This window comes from Pteropus alecto, unplaced genomic scaffold, assembly GCF_000325575.1.
Source record: "Pteropus alecto unplaced genomic scaffold, ASM32557v1 scaffold25, whole genome shotgun sequence".
NCBI classification, from domain to species: domain Eukaryota; kingdom Metazoa; phylum Chordata; class Mammalia; order Chiroptera; family Pteropodidae; genus Pteropus; species Pteropus alecto.
Window position 1 is genome coordinate 30035690 of NW_006441955.1, and position 15958 is coordinate 30051647.

Sequence of the window (15958 nt, forward strand, 5' to 3'; positions counted from 1 at the left end):
CTCCTGTGTAGACAGCCCACTTTGGGGAGACTTATTTGAGATCTAACTATGGTATTTTGGTTCTCCTTCAGACACACTGCCAGCTCTCCACCTACCCTAGCCAGACTTGGACCTGTTAACTAGAATACACACATATGCCTTTTCATCACTTCTTGCTTATTGACCCTATACTGGTTCTTCTAAGACCGTGAATCAGCTATTCCAGGCTATTCTGCCACCCCATTCTCAAGTCCTCCAGAGGTCTCAGCATCAGTGTCTGGTACTCTGTTGCCATCTAGTGGCCACAGGCGCTTCACCTTTTGCCTGCCATTTTAAGGTCATAATAGTCAGTGCCCTTCTAGGTAGTAGTTACTTTAAGTTCTGTATTTATTCCAAAAAGGAAGACTTTGCTGTAAATGGTTTTGAAATTCCTCATTTGAAATTGCCTTTAGAGCTGCGTCATCTTCTTCTAAGCAATGTAGTGTAATGGTTAAGAGTGTGGATTTTGGAGTCAATGGTTTGGATTTAGATACCAAGCCATGATTTACTATTTGACCAGGTCAAATGACTTTACCTCTCTATGACTTAAATTTTTGTTTGTTTGTTTGTTTGTTTGTTTGTTTAACCAGTTTGAAAAGAGAAAGGGGAAGGTGGGGGGTGGTGATAAATAATAAAGATAACTACCTCATAGAGTACTGTGAGAGACTCTATGGACTCACGATAAATGTTAGCCACCAGGCGTGAGACCTTGGGCAAGTTACTTAACCTCTCTGAGCCTCAGTTGACTCATTCATTGTACTGTTTACCTGAAACTAATGTTTAACCATCTCAGGAGTTATTGTGAGGATTGAATGAAATGGTTCATGAGGAGCGCACGGTTTAGTGCCTGGCATGTGGTAAGCCTTCAACAAATGTTAGCTGCTATTATTATCACTATCCCTGGTGATAGAAGGTCCATGACCTATGGGATGATGTTGATTTAATAAATATCTGAGTTACTGCAGTCAAGTCCGAGTACATGGCAGTCGATAACATTTTTCTCTGGTCTCCTCCTCTTTGACTCTATTACATTAAACACTGTTGACTAAGCCTCTTTTCTTGAATTTGTGAATTTTCTGGTACTTCTTCAGTTTCTCTCCTCTGTGTTCTTTCCTGGCCCCATTTTACCTTGCTGCCGCCTAATCATTGGATGTACCCCAAACTCTAAGCTCATTACACTCTCCCTTTGGTTACATAGTCTACACTTATCACTGCCAAGACTCCTCCACTAACTCTTTCCTTCTCCTGGATTTGAACCTAATCTTTTCCCTCAAAGTCAGTATCTCCAGAACAGAATTGGAGTCACTCCTGACTCCTCTGGCTCTTCATGTCCAGTCTCTCACTCACAATAATTAAGTTTTCATTCACAATGCATTTCACATCTGCATTTTCCTTTATATTACTAGTAGTGACCCCTGGATCAGACTCTTGTGTTCCCTTGTCAGACCAGAGGGCTCCAAATTTTTCCATCTCGCACCCCATCAGGAAACCATTTTGAGCACATACTCCCAATAAACATGTATTTAGTTACAAATTATATACATGTTCTACTCTATTCACTTATTTATGTACGTTATTTAAAAATAAAAAAAGACATTAAAATGAGAGTGAAGAATTTGAAATAAATACTTTAATAACTTTAATTTTATATATTAAATAGATATTAAATGCCTTTTGTTCTTGCTAAATGCATTATGAATATCTTTCAGTAAAAACAATGTGATCGAATGTGCCTAGTTATTTCTGAAATGTTAACTGACAGTTTGTAATACAGCTATTTAAAGATCTGGTTTCACGTTTGGCTTAACTCTGACACTCGTTTTTAAATGTTTTACCTAAGGGGAAAAGGGCCCCCTCAAAACATGTAGATCCCAAACAATGGAAGTGTTGGTAACTGTACCTACTAAATCATGATAATTATTTTTTACTTTTGTCCAGAATTATGCTAAAGATATTTTGAAATGCAACATATATTCTTAATATAGCTGAAGTCTCCTCCTATTTTAGTTTTCATTGAAATGTTTGCTGGCTGGTTTTTATGTTTGTTTATTTGTCTTCTCATGGATGATGTAACCCAGAGGCTGTATTGAGATATGGCGAGGAGGGTTTTGTGAGCATATATTTCTCTACCATTTTTCCCAGAAATTTCGTATCACATTTCTTTCAAACTAATAAATGACCTTGGAAAATGTCCAAGATACAGCTTAAGAGAATGGAAAAGCAGGATATAGAAATAAAATACCCAATTAAAAAAATCTATTTAGCCTCACAGAAAAGTAACTAGAGGAAAATATGCCAATATTTTAATAATATTTATCTCTGGGATTAAGATAATGAATAATTTTTGTATTTTTTTCATGCTTTTCTCTTTTTTCCAAAGCTTCAATAAATAACATTTATTAATTTTAGGTAATACAGGCTTTCATTTTAAAACAAAACGACATCAGATAGTTTTAAAAAGAAGTTCCAGATGATGTTGAATTTCAGCCCCCAGATTAACTATGCCCTTACTGTTTGCATGTATAGGTATAGCTATAATATAGTACAATCATTGATATTTATAAATAATAAATCTATTAATCAGAAAACAAATACTATTCCATATTGCGCTTATGACAAACATGTAATATATTTTAGATGGATTTATATTTTTAGAAGTCAAAGGCTAATTTTTATAGGCTGATTTTTTAACTGTTTGAAAAATTTCCATATGATGCCAACTGAATAAAAATGGCATGACTTTATAAATTATATAAATGTCTAACCATTGTACTGTTTACCTGAAACTAATATAAAACACACATACACATGAGATATCTTAGATAACACTATATTCTGATTAGAACAGCTGAAATAAAAAATAGTAAAAAAAATATGACACGAATTTCTCATTAGAAAGTCTTATTGAGAATATCAAGGTGCTTTAACCCTGGAGATCTAGTTGGTGTCCAATTTTTACTGTAAATAATTGTGAAATGACATAAATATATAGAAGTGGTTTTCAGACTTGTGCCATGAAACCTTTTAGAGCCCCTGCAAAGTAGGCAGAGGGTCTCTTCCTTTTCCCCCAGGAAACACTTCAAAGAGCAGTGCAGCTTCTAACTGTTTTTACATGCATGGGGTCCTGCATAAGCTTTGGTTTGGAATAAAAGCATTCTGCTAAATTAGAAGTTTAAAAGCTTGGACTTATGCCCACCACACTGGGGGAAAGAATGGGGCAGATGTGTGTGGCAACGGAAAGAAAATATAAATTAACTATATTTTAAAAGATCTTTCACTGTAAATAGTGCTTCTTCTATCCCTACTCCCCTGCAAGACAAAGTGTTAGCTCAGAACAAAGTCGTAAAGGCAGAAGAGATGAACCCATACCACAACCTGGAGAGTGGGTTGGCCAATCTTCTCAAGCCAATAGAGGACTTCTGCACAAAGTTCTTTGTGGGAACAGAGGTGAGTTGGAATTATTTGCTTTTAAAACTAATATTTTTACTTATATTAAACTATATGATTATAACTCTTATTATATATGTTTGCTTTATGAAAGCTTATAATATTTATACCATTTTCATATTTTAATATGCTTATTTGCACTTAAAATTTTTAACTTCGATACCTCATAGAATCACATTTAAAATGTTCCTGAACAAATATGGAAAAATCTATAAAATTAGGCATGATTCTTTTTACTAATAATGTATTTATCAACCTGTAAGTATTTATTGAACACCTATATCATATGAAAGAAACCATGCTACATCTTAGAGATTTACCAGGAAAATATACCATTTTTTTAGATCAGAAATGAAAAACTCACTCAATTCAAAAAGATAGATAACAACTAGAAATAATAACAATAATGGCTGCCATTTTTTAGTATCTATTATAATAACCAAACCGAGCTCACATTTATTGGACATTTTCTATGTAACAAGGTCTGTGCCAGGTGTTTTCTGAATTATATCTCATTTCATCTTAATAATCCTATAAGGGTGATGTTATTATTCCCATTTTACAGATGAAGAAATGAGGCTCAGAACTTTATCTGACAGTCATACAGAGGCAGAGATGCCTGTTAACTCATGATTCTACTTCCCTGACACAAGGGGTTTTTCTCCCAGGCCGCACAACCATGGGAAGAACCATAGCTCAGTCTAATCAAATGCAGTTTGTACAATGGGATTAGTCAATTCCACCAGCCCTCGAGAATGCACTGCCTGACAGGCTCAGTGCTAGGCCCTAGATCAGAGATGAATCAACAGCACAGTCCCTGTCCTCAGGGTGCTCACTGCCTAGTTAAGGAGCAGATACATTGACTGTGAGCCACGCCTACAGCAGTCCAGAGGCCATAGGTACTGGACGAAGAGTTTGGGAAAGGTGACCTGTAAGCCGGCTGAACATTGGAGGTTAAGGAGGCAGGCACCTGAAAAATCAGGGCGAGAGTACAGTTTGCAGCAGAAATAACAGCCAGAACAATATTTTAAAGTTATGAAAATCCAAGATTTGTCTGGAGATAGTAGAATAGTTTGGTACAAGAGGGAAAGCTATGCCTAGGATGTTAGGTTCGGGTCCAACCAAAGGCCCGTTTTTTCCATGTTAGGTAATTTGAATTTCATTTAGTAAGCAATGGGGTACTACCAAATAGACATTAGTTTTATAACTTGGGCCTCACACCAAAGTTTTTAGATTTTTTTTTTTATTTCTGGAAAAATATATAACAAAATTTACTATTAGTCATTTCTAAGTATATAATTCAGTGGTATCAGAGACATTCGTATCACCATTTATCTCCAGAACTTTTTCATCATCTCAAACTGAAACTCTGTACCCATTAAAACAATAACTCATCATTTCCTCCTGCCCCAGCCCATGGCAACCACCATTCTACTTTGTCTTTATGAATTTGACTATTCTATCAAAAAAGTGATATCATATAATATTTGTCTCTGTGCACACCAAAATTTTAACGCAGGAGAATGACACCTTTAGAAAGATAAATAACTGCAAAATCTTAAAAAATAAAGCATAACACTCTTTGCTTAAATTCTTCAGTGACGACTCAGGGAAACACTAGTAAAATCCAAACTCCTCACACCGTGGCCTATAAGATTCTGCATAACTTGGCTCCTTCCTGTCTCTCCACCCCCATTTAACCTCTCTGAGTCTCAGTTTTTGCATCTATAAAATGGCAGCATGGGACTAAATTTTTCTCTGAACCTCTCCAACCTCAATCTTTAACTGGTTCTGTTTGTCTTTCTCGTTCGTATAGCTATTTCTGCCTCTCCTTTACACCAGGTCCATCAGCTTTCCCCTCTCTTTAAAATGCCTGTAAGTGGAACTGGAATATATATTATTTATTATGTTACTTAGATGGGACTTTATGCTTCCTGTTCTTGACTTTAAAAGGTAATGAGCACCATGTTATAAATTTATGTTCCCTCTTTCTCTCTTATTCCACAAATGTTTGTTAAGTTTTGACTTTGTAACATACTCAGAACTGAGTAAGTTGGACAAAATCCCTCTCCTGCTGGAAGTTTCTGTTCATAAGGACAATTTCCTGTTAACAATAAAATCTTTGGGAACCCAGCAGCTGGAGCTTGTGGGCATAGATTATCTCTGTAACAGCCTGTGTGCTCCATGTCACTGTGTGTAGATAAAAACTCAACAAACTCATTTTTTTGTTTAAGATAAAATCAAGTAATCATTTTGAACCTTTTCCCACCATTGTACCAAATTATCATTTGATTGAATTGATCCATTGCTTTGTATTTGTCAGAATCAATCTTAGCACATGAACATGAGGGTTTTTTTATCTCTTAAGTGGACATTGTACTCATCGGGAACCTGTAATATTTTTAGGAAGGTGAAGTGATATACACAGATTGGAAGATGGAAAGAGACCCTGACACGGGCCGATTGATGGGTAAGTTTTGATGATTGTTCCATTATTAATAAATTGTTCCTTTTTTACAAAGTACTGAGTAACTCTGGCCTTGCTAATGGAAGGGAGGGCACTGAGGTTCTTACTCTACACTCGTTACTCAAAGTGAGAGCCTCAGATGAGCAGCACAGCTGTCGACTGTGCTGAAATACAGAATGGTAGATCCTGCCCCAGGACTACTGAATCTGAATACGAATTTTAATAAGATTCGCCAGGTGATTTGCTTTCACACTAAAACTCGAGGGAGCACAATTTAAAAATAACAATGCCGTTTCAATAATTCAACAACCTGGTAGCTCATCTATGTGGAAAATCTGAGTCAGAGTGACCTTATAAGCTAAATTTATCGTGATCTTGAAGACGTCAGGACAGTATGAGAGCAGTGACTATAGGACCTTCCTTTGAGGCTGTGACTGGTGGTGTCTATGTTTTTTTCTGCTCCCAGGGGCTGGCTTTGGGCAGCTGAGAATAAGTATGAGGGTCACACCCAAGTGTGAGCAGGAATCAGAGTCAAGACTCGGGCTCCCCAACAAGCAAATCTCCACCATCGAAGCCTTGGGGCTCGCTACAATTACAACTACTTACTTTAAAACTTTGGATTTTATCATGGCATAAAAATATATTAGAACCACATTTCAAAGTGTGGAATAACCATAAGCAAAGGAAGAGACAGCTCCTGGGACTGCTAGAACACCGTGGAGCAGTGAGGTGGGGCAGCCAGGCTAAGTCTACACAAGGGAATCTGGTCAATCCTAGGGAAGGTTGGGGCAAGTGGACACCTGAGTGACTGATGAGTTTGGAGGGCAGAGCTATGACTCACAGGGACCAGCTTCTGGAGCTCAGGTCTCCGCCTCAAACATTACTCCCTTCACTTCTATCTACTGAGTCGGGTTCCACAGACTAGAGTTTGCCATAGACCTGGGAAGGCTTGTTTTGTCAGCATTGCCTCCAGGTAGCCATTTTAATCTGGAAACAAAGCATTCCTACTTTTTGTACATAGTATCCCCTGACCAGAAACCCAAATGTGTGTTATAGATAAGACTGGGGCATTGAGAAAGGACTAGATGCGACCCAAGGAAGGGTCAAGTGCACGCAGAACTGAGAATTTTCCACTTTCCATTCATTCCCAATTTATGATTTAAAGTTGAATTTAAAATTATATATTGGATATAATGAATTACATTCAATTACCTTTATGCTTATTCATGTTTCTATTTATTCAATAGTTTACAAATATTAATTGTGCATGTACTGCATGCCAGGCACTATGTAACATGTCAGTAGTCCCCGCAACACTTCTGGGACACAGCTTCATGCCAGGCCCTGGTTACACACAGATAGACACTGATTCCTCCTGGTCCAGAGATTTTCTAAGAGCCTTACCTCCTCCTGCAGTTTCCTAAACTGTTTTTGAGGGGGCCATGACAAATAGAGTTATTTTAAATGAATTTATTCCATTTATAGAATAATCAAGGACAATAAACTTAAAAACCAAGAGCTCTATGTTTGAACCTCCTTGATGTTTTTTTGTTCTTTCTTTCTTACTTTTGTTTATTCATCAAATCATTATTGAGAACCTACTATGTGCCAGGCACTGGGGATATAAAGATGAACAAGATATTATCCTCCCCAGAGGAGTTCCATGATCTATTAGAAACATCAAACACATAAACGAATGATGGCTGATTCTCTTGGGCTATTAAGAAAAGGACCCACTAAAGAGAGATACAGTTGAGCTGGTCCTGAAAGATAGATTGTAATTTTCCAGATGGAGAAAGACATTTCAGGTAAAAAGAGTAACAAGTGCAAAAATATGGAAGCCAAAAAGGCCAGGGGACAATTATGAAACAGGGACATCTCATGGCCAAACCATAGCAATAGAGAGGGCAACAGCAGCAGGAGAGGTGCCAGGAAGAACACTGGAGTCCAGGTGGCAAAGAGCCTTGAGTTAGAGTTTATCCTTGAGCCACTAGTATAATGAGAAAATCACAGGGGCTGGATGAATTTATTGGTGAGACTAATAATGGAAGTATGATGACCAGCTGCAATAGCCTAGGTGAGAGATGGGGAGGACCAAGGTCTGGGCATGGTAATGGGTGTACAGCAGAGGAAATACAGGAGAGACTTAGAAGTCTACATGCCACTATTTTGTGACCAATGGGATGCTGGTTGTCAGAAAGAGGAGGAGTTGCTTTTAATTTCTTGGCATTTCATTCATTCAAAAAAAGGGAGGAGAGAGTAGCTTTTATCACCTACTTAAAGGAGACTTTAAAATCTTCATAATACTTAATTACTTAAAATAGTTTAAAATCATCAGTCAAGTATTTTGTAACACAGAAAGCCAAATGACACTGTTATTCTCATTGAATAATGGTTGAAGTTCAAAGAAAGTCAATGTGTCCACACTCCACATGTCCTTATTTTTACATTCTATGTATTGGTCGTGTTTTCCTTGGAAAGCATGGTGTCTTTCATAAACACCATGGAGATTTCCTGAGTAAAGATGAGGTAACCCGATCCCCCGTGATCTCTGGGAACCCCATGTTCTTATCTCAACTGTACAAAGCAAGGAGAATTTTCTCTTCTAAGATGAAACTTCTGAAAGACAGCTTCCCTTGTGATTAAAAAATGTCAAATCAAAAAAATTACCAGATGGTCTAAGTGACAAGCCCAGAAATGCAGGCTGAATGATGACAGTTGACATAATGATATCATGTACTCTACTCACAAATTAACACCTGTCATGTGCCAGGCACTCTTCTAAGCACTTTCCATGAATTAACTCATTTAACTGCACAGCAACTCTGTGGGGTAGCTACCCTCGGTTGCACTGTCAGGATCTGAACTCAGGCAGTTGGCACTCTTAACTGTCACTATCCTGAATCCTGCATTAGATAATGACTCTGGAAATGACTTTTTTTGTTTATCATGATTTTCCTATAACAACTTGGCCTAGGGGCTCTGGCACTTCATTTAATAACTTAAGGACAACTTCATTCATTGATGAATGGCACTAAGGTCTTTTAAAGGACAAGTTATTATGAACTGAGAACATCTCACATTATTTTATTTTATTTTAAGATTTATTTACCAATTACAGTTGACATAACAATATTTCATTAATTTCAAGCATACAACATAGTGATTAGACATTTATAGACCTTGCGAAGGAATCACCTTCTGATGTATTATTTTAGAGTACAAGTCTTGATGGTTCTCTATGTTGCTGTTACTGGGAATCATTACATTTCACAGAGGGCTTCCAGATTTCTGGACAGCTCTGGTCACCAGAATGATGGAGAATCTAGAAAAACCTTGCTAACCCTGAGGGCAAAACCAGACTCTGAGAGATGGGAGCAGTGGCAAGAAGAAAGTTATCAGTTTTCAGGGGTCTCCTGCCTTAGTAGGAATTTCCAGATCACTTCAAGGTAAACTTAAAAGCATGACTTCTGTGCTCTCTTCAAGATGGGAAGAGAAAAAAAATTTAAACAAGAAGAGTGCCATTTAAAATTTTAATTTATTTATACTTCATAACCTTTTTTCTAAGTAATTTTTAAATTGTGGTAAGACATACATAAACATGGAATTTATCATTTTAACCATTTTAAGTTCAGTAGCATTTAGTACATTCATGTTTTTATGTAACCAATCTCCAGAACACTTTTTATTTTGTAATCTGAAAATCTATACCCATTAAAATATAAGTCCCCAATTCCCTTGCCCCTCAGGCCCTGGCAACCACCATTGTATTTTCTGTCTCTATGAACGTGACTCATATAAGTGAGTAGGTATCTCATACATAAGTGGAATCAGACAGTGCCTTATTTCCCTTAGCATTCTATCCTCAAAGTTCATCCATGTTGTAGTATATATTAGTATTTTCTTCCTTTTGAAGAATAAATAACATTTTATTATATGTATACACCACATTTTGCTTATACCATCCACCATCTACTGATGGACACTTGGGTTGCTTCCATGTTTTGGCTATTGCAAATAATGTTGCTATGAACATAGGTGGATGAATATCTCTTTGAAACTCTGCTTTATGAGCTTTCTGCAAGATTTAGTAGCTCTTTTTTTCTGATTCGTGTCCCATTGGTGTTCTGAGAAAAAAAAAAATCTAGCCCTCACATAACGTTAATACGATGAGATTCACAATAAGTTCATGGATTTAGTATAAAGTAGCCAAACACCGTAGTTTGGTCTAGCCAGGCATATATTTTTATAGCCATTCCTGGGGCTGGCGGATGTGGGCAGCAAAGAGTAAGGAGCATCCAGCTCTGCAGACAGGCTTAGGGGAGAGGTAACCCAAGCAATGGCACATATATAGATCAGGGAAGCAGAAGGCCCCTGGGGCCTAGGACAGAGACTACAGGGAAGTCTTGATCTGCAAGTCCAAACCTGCTTCTCCTCCAGACTTCCCAGCTACCAGAAGTGGAAACTTCATGGAACTAGTTGCCTTTACCAGAGACCTGGCTGTGACTCTCAGCACTTCATCTCTCCCACCCCTCCTATTCAAGTGGTCTCCAAGCCCTGTCAATTCTAGCTCACAAACATGTCTTGATTATCCACTCTTCTCCATTGCACCTTCATCCAAGCCACCATCTCCTCTCATGGGAACTACCACAACAGCCTCCGATGGTGTTCCCCCTTTGCTTTTACCTGCCACTAATCCATTCTCCTATGGCAGCCAGAGCATCTTTTGGAAATGTCAATCAGATAGTCTTCTAGGCCTAAAGCACTCATGAGAACACATCACTCTTGGAATATAACCTAAACTCCTTTCCTACAAAGCCCTGCATGGTCTTGACACTCCTGATCTCTACTTGTTTTACCCGTCCCACACTGGGATTACCAGACTCAGTATTACTGCCCTCTCCAAATTTATAGACACTCAACACTTCTTTCCTCAGGACTTCGGTGTGTGTTGCTCCCTCAGCCTGGCGTGCCCCTCCACACCGAAATCTTCCCAAGTCAAGCTGCTACTTGGGCATAAATGACTCATCTTCAGGGAAGACTTTTCTAAGCATTCAGTCTAAACTATGAATGTCCCTTGTTATTCTTTCTCGTAATATTTTTTTCTTTCATAACATGTTTCACATGTTTTAATTCTGTACTTTGGGATTTGTTTATTGAGTATGTATCTGTCTTTCCCAATAGACTGTGAGCTAGCTCCATTCATGTTTATTTATTAACCATTGTTTACCCAGCCATCCACAGTACCTGGTACATATATGGGCAATTCACAAATACTTGTTGACAAATGAATGAATTAATAAATGAATAAGAACATGAGGTGTTCCTCTGAGCCTGAAAAGTGGCCTTGACGGGGAATTCTCTGGACTTTCCATAGAAAGAGGAGGAGCTATTCATGGACAGATTCATTCTGTCCACTAAGAACCACTCTGGTTCTTTACTCTTGGACCTCATTAATCAGGGCCTGTCTGTCCATCGGAGGTCACTCCACTCTTCATTGCAGAAATGTAGACGATGTTATTAAAGATGAAATGGCCTTTTCCACTCCAACAGCAAAGAAGCCGGTGAACCTCTACACTGTCCATGATGGTGCCGTCCATACTGTTCAGAGGTCACCTTTTTACAACGACATTATCCTCACCATTGGGGGATGGAACGTGGCCATCTGGAAAGAAGGTATCATGGTAAGTTGCTTGTAAAATGAAGGAATGGGTGTGTGGTCCTTTGTTATTGAGAAAGACAATAGAAACAACAGACTATCCTGACATAACAGTGCCTTTGGGACACTTTTTAGAGAAATTGAAACAGATGGTCTTGGCTCCAGCTTGTCAGCAGAACTGCTGCAAGCCCTTTGAAAACCTAACCATTTGTTTTTCTTTCCTGAGGGAAGGAAACATTTAGGAGTCTCTTGTTCTCTGGAAGCTAACAGTCTTTTCTCTGAAATACATTGTGGTCAGTGGACTGGATTTGCATTTTTCCTCCCCTTAAAATACAAGACGGGATGCTAAAGATGGATGCTCGTTACTGTATGAAGTTTAAGGAGAAACACCAGGTCTGTCCTTTTTGCTTCTACACCAGGACTATGTCAGCAGGTTCAGAAAGTGGGAGTAAAAAAGCTCAAGTGTCCATCACCAGGGAGACCAGAGACGTGCATGGGTCAAAGTGAGGCAGTGCTAAGAAAATCTGGTGGTCAGGATTAGGAGAGGGTCTGGATCCAGACTGATGGAAGCTAAACTGTCAAAAACTAGAAAGACTGAGAAAATTCAGTGAAGCAAGGGTGTGGGGAAATTAATATGATACATCCCTTTGATGAGCAAATTAAGATTATCAAAATCTGAAATATATATCTATATATTTCACAGCCATAATATATATATTCTTTGAATAAATAATATATGTAATATATATTTTTATTTACATAAAAAAATTTATAATTATTATATTTTTGACCTAACATTTTCACTTCTGGAACTCAAACTAACACAAATCTCCAAAGAAAAGTTTGTGTGAATGTATGTACGAGATTTTTATTGAAAAAAATTGAAAACTGTGTAAGTGCCTATCCACAAAAGGACTTCTACTTTATACAATGTACTTCTGTATATTCTTTTTTTTTTTTTTTTTTTTTTACGATGAGCAAGTATTAGTTTTGTAATTAGAGAGAAAGAAAAAGGAAATGTAGGCAAGATTGTCCAAAAACTACTCAGAGGTCAGGAACCTGGTTATCCACAGCAACTGAAGGATCTGGGCAAAGTGGGCAAGAACAGGTTTGGAGTCACACCTCCAACAGGTTCATGAGTCGAAGACATTCTTCGTTCCCTACGGAAAGGTTCTTATGCATGTATCGGAGGACAGAGAGACGGTTCGGCAGTTTAGTTTAGTCCTTACAGATGTGAACAGACAGACATATGCGTGTACTTGGTTGCCAGGTAAAGAATGACAGTAGGGAGAAAGCACATTCTGATCTTCTATCTCTATGAAAACCTCCCAAAGAAGGCAAATTACCCCATGGTAGAGAAAAGACAAGATGATCTTATGATGCTTTGCTGGTCTGAAATCACTTCCAAATATTATTTGTAAGCCATTGGATGCAGCTCACAGCTTGAATTGACTTTTTATTTCTTTTTCCTGACTATTGGAGTTGTCTACATTAGAAGCAGACATCTGACAGCAAAACAAAGGTATAAGCAAAATTTTCTTATAATGTTTAATTACCTAATGTACACCAATCTCCAGAGAAATAGCAATGGACTTCAGTAACAGTTGGGTTATTAGAACCGTTGACAGCTCAATTGACAGGTTTGATTTCCAAAAAAAAAAAAACAAATAAGAAAATAAAGGTATTATAAAAACATACAGGAAAGAGAAGAGCTGATATTATATAAAAATGCTACAAGAAAAAGAAATAAGACTTCTGAGTGGGCATCATTTTGCTGTTACATGATATTAGCCATCTGAGTTGTACTTAAAATCACTGTGAATATCCCTTCAATAAAAACAAAATCTTTTAATTTGTCTTTTTAAAAATTTGTTTAAAGACTGGACCCCTCCTCCAGTCGTCTTGTGCACCAAGAAAGTACACCTCGGGACACTGGTCCCTGACAAGGCCTGGTGTCTTCTACGTTGGCCGAGAAGATGGATACATCGATATCTGGGACCTTCTGGAGAAAACCCACGAACCAGCCCACTCACAAAACATCTGTATAACTATGATCACCTACATCAAACCCTGGACCTTTTCTGGTATGTTAATTCTGATCAAATGTGCTGCATTTTTTTGCATTTTTTTGTGTAACTCGGGAAAATTGTGACATTCATCTGGAAAGCCTCCGGTGCTGTTTCTCAGGGTTTTTTCTTCCCTTCCTTTTTCTTTCTTTCTCCTCCTCCATTTCCTTCTCCTCCTTCTTCTTCTCTCTTGCACTCATATCTTGGATACAGCCTGAGCTTCTCTCAGTAACTTCTTCATGAACAATTATTTCTGAGACATATTTAGTATGCCAAGCAGAGGCTGATTTTGAACCACGCAATGAAAAGCATCCTTCTCATCTTCTAATAATTTATTTCCTTTGTCTTAATTTCTCTGTTTTAACCAAGTACTACTTTCAATGTAGATCCAACATACTTGCCTCTTTTAAAAGAATTTTCTCTTTGTTTCCAAGGGTGTTCAGGCATAAAATTGTCTTTCTATCCATTTCTCTCTCAGAAATGTTACATGTAGAAATTCAGGTTTCAGAACCTCCAGAGTGTCAAAGTATGGCTACTGCTTTAGTTGTATCAACAAAGTGTGTTTTGCTACAAAATATTGCTTTTGTATACCTACAGGGATTACGAGACCAGAATTTAGGAATTTCAACCAGATCTTCTGAAAATAAGAAGAAATAAAAACACATGATGAGTTAGAAAAATGAAAATTCTCAAATACATTTGTATTTTCTATCCATTTTAAATGCTCAAAGGAAACAATTCGTTTTTATAAGAAAACTAGTTCTGGCTGTGTCTTTGAAATTCATCTCTATAATGGTATTCTTTAGCCCTGACTGTGTTTTTGGTAAAAACTGGCCTCATGATTATTCTTCAAAAATCTTTCCATGTGTTGTCCCCTGCTTTCTTCTCAAGAAAAGCACTGCTATAGAGCAAGTCAATCTCAGCTAGGAGCCACATTCAGATACATACAAATACCAAGAAAACAAGATTTGAGATGGGCAGAGTGGCTGACAAATGCTCAGGGTCTCAGCTTTCATTTCATCAACTGGAAAAAATGACTTTTACACATTAGTATGGTCCGTAGTCATAAATGCCTGATGAAGATGCCAAGATCGTTGTAACTACAGGAGATCCTTTGGGCAACCACAAAACAAAACCAGATTCCATGTTTAACCTCTAAGATGGGTTTTTGATTACTGAGTTGTTTGTTTTCCCCCCATTTTTTAAATCTTTCAGCTAAACAGCAATTTATGGCCGTAGCCGATTATTATGGAACACTGCATATATTAGAAATCCCTTGGACATTAAGTCACCCTTCTGGCAATGAGGTCAGTAACTTTTGGCTTTGAGGATTTATGTGACTGAATATAGCTGTGACATGTTTTAAAAGTGTGCTCAGAAATAACAGCATTTTTGCTCTGTAAGAGAATAAAAGAATCATATGGTCAAAACAGAGAAATTAAGACAAAACTAAGACAAGTATTTCTGTTTTATGAGTTAAATAATTGATGCTAGCAAAAAACAAACATGCAATGAGAAGGAGGCCAAATAAATAAAACCCAGATTCAGAAAAGAATTGATTTGGGAGATTGTAATCACAAGATGTTATTTTCAGATGTTAACCCAAGGGTGGGACCCTTATTTCAGTGATGCCCTGCCCACAGGGCACAGTTGACATTCCTATGCATCTTTCTGTTGCCCATCACCACCCCAACCTCCCCTACTCGGTGCATGACAAGGAGCATGTCTGAAAGTGGCAATATTCTGCCTCACCATACCCACTACCCAAGGGTTTCAAACAATGTGAATAAGGAGGTTATAAAAAGATCAATAAATATGTATACACCCAACGTTAAATATATAGATTGCAATCTGTTACAAGTCCCAACAACATCAGCCTGGTTACTATAAGGCAAAAAGCTTCCCCTCCCCCAATCACCTTGACCAAGGTCTCTGCCTACTTTTCCATTTCTATTCTTATGCTCACATGCTAAGCCCTCTAGGAGACCAGGAGCTCAACTCCACTCCCAGTGCCTTTAGGGTCTACATCGATATTCTCATCTGGGTCTTCAAGTTTTGTCAATGATATGAAATTTCTCTCAGTGTTAGAAGGGAGAAGGGAGGAAAGGGAATAAAGCCCTTATTCCTGAATGGTTTTTCTACAAAATTATATTTTTTAATATATATATATATTATATATATTTCGTTGCAGCTCTCTCCTTCCAACCTCACTCCTTCTTGGAATCCTCCAATTCACAGGGCCCTAAAACTGAGCATAGCAGCCCCCAGATTGAGCTAGTTTCTCTGCTTGTGGGCCTGTGT

At 37.9% G+C, this 15958-nt stretch overlaps 1 protein-coding gene across 1 annotated transcript in view; it reads left to right on the top strand.

Moving 5' to 3' along the window:
• The window catches only part of WDR63 (WD repeat domain 63), a 63711-nt gene that overhangs the window by 43307 nt on the left and 4446 nt on the right, over nucleotides 1-15958 (top strand). The window contains exons 17-21 of the mRNA XM_006919473.3: nucleotides 3335-3465; nucleotides 5872-5935; nucleotides 11486-11616; nucleotides 13471-13675; nucleotides 14873-14964. Coding sequence (XP_006919535.1) covers nucleotides 3335-3465; nucleotides 5872-5935; nucleotides 11486-11616; nucleotides 13471-13675; nucleotides 14873-14964 — 623 coding nt within the window. The remainder of the gene's footprint in view (nucleotides 1-3334; nucleotides 3466-5871; nucleotides 5936-11485; nucleotides 11617-13470; nucleotides 13676-14872; nucleotides 14965-15958) is intronic.